This window comes from Jaculus jaculus, chromosome 1 (genome assembly GCF_020740685.1).
Source record: "Jaculus jaculus isolate mJacJac1 chromosome 1, mJacJac1.mat.Y.cur, whole genome shotgun sequence".
Lineage (NCBI taxonomy): Eukaryota > Metazoa > Chordata > Mammalia > Rodentia > Dipodidae > Jaculus > Jaculus jaculus.
The window spans coordinates 160,016,310-160,023,777 of NC_059102.1; the positions used below are offsets into that span (position 1 = coordinate 160,016,310).

A 7,468-nucleotide genomic window follows, 5' to 3' on the forward strand; every position below is an offset into this window, starting at 1 on the left:
TAGCAATGTATAGAGTTTTTAGGGTTTATGCCAAGGAGTGGCATATCTGGGTCATATGGTAAATCTACTTTTAGCTGTCTCAGGAAAATTCTTATGTTCTTATGTCTGCACATTCTTATGTTTTTTTTTGTTTGTTTGTTTTCTTTGCATATTCTTATTTTTACAAGACTCATGGCAGGCATGAGAGACTCTGCTTGAAGCAGTGGTAGATGCCCTCATGTGCTGACCCCCTCCACCACCACCTGCTACCTGTAGGTTCATGGCTTAGCCTAGTCAAGCCACTCCAGCTTCTAGAGACTGTTGCCAATGAAGGTTTCAGTGATCCTCCACATGGGCACCTACTGGAGTCTCCACTCCACCTCCATAGAGGCCCCAGATCCCAGGAGAGAGTGCCCAGCCTCACACTTCACCCATCCTTTCAGCTAACCTATAAGGGATGTGCCCTCATGGGGGCAAGGGTGAGTCGCAACCCCCATATTCCCCACTCACCAAGCCCTGAGGTGGGAGTGTGGTAGGAGAACTGAAGGCAGGCCCAAGACACCCCAAGAGTTGGTTGGGAAATAAGACCATTTCAGGAGGCTTAGCTCCGAGGACCCTGGCTGCCTGGGCCCCGAGCCAATTGGCGGCTCTGTATCTGAAGCCGGTGCCAGTTTGGAGAGAGGAAAGTCCTGGATCCAGTGCCTGACTTTCATGCCCAGGAGATTGCCATTTTGCAAGCCATGGCTAGCTGGGCTGCTTGGTACACTGTCTCCACCCTGCCTTCTCCTCGGCGACCTCTGGACAGTGCTTGGGCCCAGCCAGAGGACAGCTGGGTTGGGGGAGGGGTAAGCACAGCCTCTGAGTAAGAAGCAGGAAACTTCACCTTTGTCCTTCCTGGGGCCCCATGCCAGGCAGCAAGGAAGCCTTGGCCTACAACTCCAGCTCTGCCTACAGCCCACGGGGCATCCCCAGCCACTCTGCCTGAGCCGTGGTTTCCACATTTACAAAATGGGTCCCAGAGTAATTTCCGTGATAGGATCCCTGAAGGTGATACCAGAAACTAGGTGAAGCCGACTTCATGGTGCTTGGGAGGCAGAGGTAGGAGAATCACTGAGTTTGAGGCCAGCCTGAGACTACATAATGAATTCTAGGTCAGCTTGGGCTGGAGTGAGACCCTGCCTCGAAAATAACAACCAAAAAATAAATAAAATTAAAACAAAAAGCATCCAGGCATGGTGGCACACACCTTTAATCACAGCCCTTAGGAGGCAGGGGTAGGAGGATGGCTTGAGTTCAAGGCCACCCTGAGACTTTAGTGAATTCCAGGTCAGCCTGGACTAGAGTAAAACCCTAGAGCGGGGGAGAAGCCTAGGTGAAACAATTTGGTGTTTTTTTTTTTTTAATTTTTTTTGTATATTTTTATTTAGTTTTTTGAGAGTGACAGACAGATAGAGAAAGAGGCTGTTAGACAGAGAGAGGGAGAAAGATAACTGGCGCACCAAGGCCTCCAGCCACTGCAAATGAACTCCAGAAACGTGCGCCCCCTTGTGCATCTGGCTAATGTGGGTCCTGGGGAATGGAGCCTCGAACCAGGTTTCTTAGGCTTCACAGGCAAGTGGTTAACCACTAAGCCATCTCTCCAGCCCAAGTTTTTTTTTTTTTTTTATAAGCATCAAATTACTAACAAGACTTGGGACCTATAGGGCACAGCCTTAGAGAGTAAGGGGACCTTTGGGAGAAGCAAGGACTGAGGTTGCTGCTGAATTGGTAGGGAGAAGGGGACTCTTTTTCCAGTACCATCAACGTACACCCTTTTATAGGCATTTTCAATGTCCTGGGATGGTGTGGCCCAAAACCAGGTCACTATGCACTGATGGCTCCCTCTCTGTAGTCTCAGGGTTTTGCATGCCAAGAACTTTGCACCCACATCTGGTCACTCAGACACTGGTATTCACCAGCCAGCAAAGTTAAATGCTTTCTGTGTGCTGTGTAGCTATTTTTTTCCCCCAAATTGAAATATTTCCTCCTTAAAAATGAGCAAGTAAACAAATCAAAAGTCACAGGAAGAGCTGGGCATGGTGGTGCACACCTTTAACCCCAGCACTCTGGGAGGCAGAGGTAGGAGGATCACCGTGAGTTCAAGGCCACCCTGAGACTACATAGTGAATTCCAGGTCAGCCTGAGCTAGACTGAGACCCTACCTTGCAAAACCAAAAAAAAAAAAAAAAAAAAAAAAAAAAAGGCACAGGACACTCCTGCAACTTGTGATTCACAGGGCCCTGCTACAAGGTTATATTAGGAGTAAGAACTGGTGGGAAAAGGAGAGTCTAACTGGCCCAGCTGCCTGCAGTTCAGGCAATGAGCACAGGGGATGTAGCTTTCCCGATTGTGTCTTGGTCTGTCGTTGCTGCCCTCTCTGGTGCATAGACATTTGCTGACATCGCCCCAGAAGAAGACACATAATACAGGGTTAGGAATATCGTTCCCTGTTCAGAAATCCCCATGAGGAATTCTCCAAAGCTAAGTGTGGTTCCCAGCAGGAGTCCTCACAGGCCCTGGCTGGTGGGACTGCTCCTATTCTCATAGTAGGGACAGAGGACAAGGACAACAACTTGCTTCAGGGACCTGGACCCAATAGGCTGCGGCAGTAGTTTAGGGGTGGGAGAGGGGACTATCTCAGCACTGTGACCTTTGGCTCCGTGGCTCTCAGCCCAGCCTACCCACCCCTTGTTCTTAGCCAACTTGGCACAAGCACGTTCTGCCTGGGGCCTCCAGGTCTATAAATACCACTGTCTAGGAGATAGATACGCCAGCTCTCCCCAGAGACCTGGGAAGTCTGGACTTGCACACGTAGGTAAGTATCCGCCTCTCCAAGACCCTGTGACAGCCGGAGGAGATCACAGAAGGGCAGGAGAGTGAAAGGTGACCTGGAACCCAGATGCTGTATGGTTATTAACTGGTTAATGCTCTTCTGTCCTTCCCGTGCTGGGCACTGGCTTTCTTGTCTATAAAATGAGAACGTAGCCTTCCTATGGGATGTGGCTCAGCAAATGCACCTTTCACATGTCCGGGCCCCTCTTACCAACTTAGTAGAAACAAACTTCCCTCTAACAGGAACAAGAAAGCTGTCTCCTGGGAGAAAAGCAGGGAGGCAACCCTCACACTCCAGGAAGGTTCCAGAAGAGGGACTCAGGTACAAAACTTCTGCTGACGATCCCCTTGAGCTGGGCTCCCAAGGTGCAGGTGGGACACAACGAAAGCCATCACCCAGCTACGTCTAGACAAGCCTGCCTGTGTGGATTCCTTGAACTCTGGGGAACGTACCCTACTAACCCAGCTTTGGGCCCTGAACTCCACACCTCTTGTGGACACACAGCCACACACCGGGATGTGCGCACTGCCCACACCCTGGGAGCCCCTGCGCCGTGTGGCCGTGACTGGAGGAACCCATGGCAATGAGCTAGGTGGCGTCTATCTGGTCCGCCACTGGCTGCAGGCCCCCGGGGAGCTTCAGAGACCTAGCTTCTCTGCCACCCCAATCTTGGCCAACCCAGCGGCCACAGCTGTCTGCCGACGTTATGTGGACCAAGACCTCAACCGCACCTTCACCAACACCTTCCTCACGTGAGTGCCCATGACTGGGTTAGCCAGACCCATGGGTGGGTCCTACATCCCCTCCCCAGCCTCCCTACACAGACACTGCCATTGTTCTCATGACCCCTTCTCAGTTTATGTCACCTTCCTCAGGAAGTCCATCCTACAGGCTGGGTCAGTTACTGAACCTCAGGACCAAAGCGTTAGGCCTGGGTATGTTGCGGATAAAGGGAAGACCTCAGCAATCGCAGCACGGGGGGTGACACACAGGAGTGGAGGTCTACATGAGGCATCCAACCAGGCCGAGAGTCATCAGGGAAGGCTTCCTGAAGTCCAGGGAGGAGATGAGAGAAGAGATATCCCAGGGAAGACCAGAATGGTCCTGGGGAATTGCAGCTGCTGGAGAGGAGGGCGAGGTAGCAAGGCAGGCAGGACCAGGCAGAGGGCCTGCTCTTTTTTTTTTTTTTAAGATTTAATTTTTATTTATTTATTTATTAGAGACAGACAGAGGGAGAGAGACAGAGTGAGAAAATGGGCGCACCAGGGCCTCTAGCCACTGCAAACGAACTCCAGACACATGCGCCATCATGTGCATCTGGCTTACGTGGGACGCTGGAGAATCAAACCTGGACCCTTAGGCTTCGCAGGCATGGGCCTTAACCACTAAGCCATCTCCCCAGCCCGGAGGGCCTGCTCTTTATGGGGAGGAAGGCATCTGCACAGGGTGTTCCTGAGCTGTGCAGTCCTCTAGCAGGGTTCCTGTGTGCAGCAAGAGGCTGTCCCCCCATTAGCTCTCGATGACTGGTATCCCCCATTCCTTTTCCCCACAGTTCCAAGGCCGCTCCTGATGACCCATATGAGGTGACAAGAGCCCAAGAGCTGAACCAACAGTTAGGTCCCAAAGGTTCAGACCAGGCTTTCGACTTTATCCTTGACCTGCATAACACCACAGCCAACATGGGCACCAGCTTCATCTTGGAAGCCACTCGAAATCTCTTCCCAGAAGCCACCTTTAGCATGCACCTGTGCCGCTACCTTCAGGTGGCCCCAGTACCTTGGCACATATTCCCCATAAGCCAGAGAGGGAGGGTGATGAAGGAGGCAGAGGGAATCTGCCAGTTCTACTTGGCTCCCAGACCCTCTAATCCCTTCCCTACCTTACAGAGCGGGAGGCAGGGCAGAGTGGGTGGTACCCTGTGCTTCCTCCATAGTGCTCTTCCTCTGCTCAGCGCCCCCTCCCAAGGAAGCCTGGGCTCTGACCTGTCCCTGTCACTCACCTTCAGCTGCAGAGCCCTGAGCTGACCTACAGCATCCTGGAGTACCAGGCACCCGGGGAGACCAACGGCTTGCCATCTGTGGCCAAGAATGGAATCTGTAGGCCATGGGCTTTGGAGAAGTGGGCGGGAATCTACAAGAGGGGCGGGGCTTAAGGTGGGGCTACAAGCGAGGGCGTGGCTTCGGGCGGAGTCAGGGCCTTGGGATGTTGCTGGGGTCCGCTCTTTAGTCTGAAGCCTGAGACCCACCTGGGGAAGCCTACCTGACCTCTCCTTTCCTGATCCCCAGGTTTGGAGATGGGCCCCCAGCCTCAAGGCGTGCTGCGGGCTGACATCTTCTCCCGGATGAGAGCTCTGGTGGCCTCCACTCTGGATTTCATTGAGCTCTTCAACAGAGGTGAGACCACTCTCCCCCAAGGTGATCACATGGGAAATAGGGGCCGAGGGGTGAGGGATGACTTCTGGAGAGCAGAGGGAGGGTCAGAATGTCACGTTCAGCCTCCCGCACAGGCACGGCCTTTCCTGCCTTTGACGTGGAGGTCTACAGGATACTGGACTCTGTTGACTTCCCACGCACCGAGGACGGACACCTGGCCGGAACTGTGCACCCGCAGCTGCAGGTCGGTATTATTGGGATCCTGAGCACCCAGTTAAATCCACTGAGGGGAGTGCTGCCTCCTACCAGGTCCCCAGCACCTCAGAATTGGAAGCAGGACTGGAACCTCTAGGGAGTCCCCTCCCCCAGGCCTGGCACCAGGAACCACTGAAATCCTCACACCTATGGAAAGCATGGGGGTGCCTCTCCTGGCTGCCCTCTCCTGGCTGCGAAAGGCAGAAGGAGAGAGGAGATAAGGAGTGGGCAGGACCCAAGTCACCCGTTTGGAGGTGCTCCCAAAATGGGTTCCATGAGCAGCCCTATGCTTGGAACCAATTGTCCACACGATGGTGCTGTCGAGAAGTGTCTTGGCAGTCCCAGGGCCTTTTCCTCTTCCGCATTGAAAGACGTCTGGGGCAGAGAATGCCCTCTGAGGATCTTGATCCAGGCCTGCCCATATATATGTCTTGCAGATGTTAGGTAACGCAGTCATTTTAGGTGATTTATTTTAAAAACTATAGGCGTGAGTCACACAGTAGTAGCATTTCAGTCAACAGACTGCACATTCAGGACCCTGATCTGGTGAAATTGCATTTCCTGTTAATGACGTAATCTTCTTAGTTTGCATAGGTAAGCCCTCTCCTTGATGTTCCCACAATGATAAAATTGCATAGCTACAAGTTTCTCAGGACTAACCTGTCGTCAAACAAACCTTGGTCGTCAGGCATGAACAGTAGGCATTTCACCCATGTGACCATCTCTTCAACCTCTAAATGTGTTTTAAGCACTATGAGCCCATTGAATTTAGATTTTAGAATGCTAAGGGAGACATTCCATTTTATAGACAAGGAGTAGAGTGGGGAAATAACACTTCAGTGAGGGTCATAACCAGTAGACACAATTCCCCAGTGACAAAATGTCCTTGCCAGGTGACTGGTGGCTCTTTTTTTTTTTGAGGTAGGGTCTCACTCTAGCCCAGCTGACCTGGAATTCACTGTGTAATCTCAGTGAATTCCAGCTAGGATTAAAAATGTGTGCCACCATGCCTGGCTTCTCCATTTTTTTCACAAAGCAAGTTGGCAATCAACTGACACTCTTCAAATGGACAGAGGAAGGGAAGGGTGGGCAGACAGAGCCATGAATGAAGGTACCACCACCTGGGATTGCTCCCGTTGGGGACGGTCACTACCCCAGTGACCTTGGCCTTGGCTGTCCTCCCAGGACCGAGACTTTGAGCCACTGCTGCCTGGTGCTCCTATTTTCAAGTTGTTCAACGGTAAGGATGTGCTGTACGATGGCGACTCCACAGTATACCCGGTCTTCATCAACGAGGCTGCCTACTACGAGAAGTCGGTGGCCTTCTTGAAGTCTCGGAAGCTTACAGTCTCTGTGCCCGCCCTGCCAGCACTGACTGCCGCCCCCACTCTGGCTCCCTGACCCAAGCCGCTCCCGTTTCAGTGTCCTCATCTGTGCCCACTGTGGGCCACATTCCTTGCCAGGCCTCAGTTTCCTATGTTGTGTCGTGGTTCCTGTCCTAGTCCTGTGCCCGAGCTGTGGCTGGGGAAGTGGATGGAGGAGGAGAGGGCTGCCGATGGGCTTGTACTTGGGTCTGTTCTCTTTCATGCATGCTCCAGGGGGAACTGGAGGCTGGCCAATGTAGCCTTGAACATGTTGGGCATCCTGGTGCCAGTGTTGCCTGACTCTGTGCTCCACTTGGCCACATAATGCCCAGAGGCAGATCCTATCGTTTTGTTTTGTTTGTTTGTTTGTTTTCTTCCCTAAGGTAGAGTCCCACTCTAGCTCAGGCTGACATTCACTATGTAGTCTCAGGGTGACCTCAAACTCACATCATTCCTCCTTTCTCTGTCTCCTGAGTGCTGGGATTAAAGGCATGCGCCACCACACCCGTCTTGATCCTATAGTTTTGAAGAAGCCCTGGCGCGAAGCTTCTAGAGGGAATTTCCAGCACCCCAACATGCATGTGCTCTGTACACTTACATGTGTGCCTGCTCTGAGCGCTCTGATA

The 7,468-nt window shown here is 52.4% G+C and overlaps 1 protein-coding gene across 2 annotated transcripts; it reads left to right on the forward strand.

Moving 5' to 3' along the window:
- Window positions 1-2,798: 2,798 nt before the first annotated feature.
- LOC123453771 (N-acyl-aromatic-L-amino acid amidohydrolase (carboxylate-forming)-like) lies at window positions 2,799-7,186 on the forward strand. 2 transcript variants are annotated; one of them, XM_045131810.1, is made up of 7 exons: window positions 2,799-2,833; window positions 3,094-3,603; window positions 4,404-4,614; window positions 4,857-4,947; window positions 5,137-5,244; window positions 5,358-5,467; window positions 6,664-7,186. In XM_045131810.1, exons 2-7 carry the CDS (start codon window positions 3,368-3,370, stop codon window positions 6,877-6,879), a joined length of 972 nt encoding a protein of 323 aa, XP_044987745.1. In that variant the 5' UTR covers window positions 2,799-2,833; window positions 3,094-3,367; the 3' UTR covers window positions 6,880-7,186. The 2 variants fall into 2 exon arrangements, with proteins under 2 accessions (XP_044987745.1, XP_044987747.1); XM_045131812.1 differs by lacking the exon at window positions 2,799-2,833 and adding an exon at window positions 2,884-2,901.
- The last annotated feature ends 282 nt before the right edge of the window (window positions 7,187-7,468 follow it).

Bases quoted from the DNA above. Each gene is read 5' to 3' on its own strand.
- LOC123453771 (XM_045131810.1), top strand. From the start codon at position 3,368: ATGTGCGCACTGCCCACACCCTGGGAGCCCCTGCGCCGTGTGGCCGTG. The intron at 3,604-4,403 runs GTGAGTGCCCAT...TTTTCCCCACAG, and splicing joins TTCACCAACACCTTCCTCAC to TTCCAAGGCCGCTCCTGATG. The intron at 4,615-4,856 runs GTGGCCCCAGTA...ACTCACCTTCAG, and splicing joins ACCTGTGCCGCTACCTTCAG to CTGCAGAGCCCTGAGCTGAC.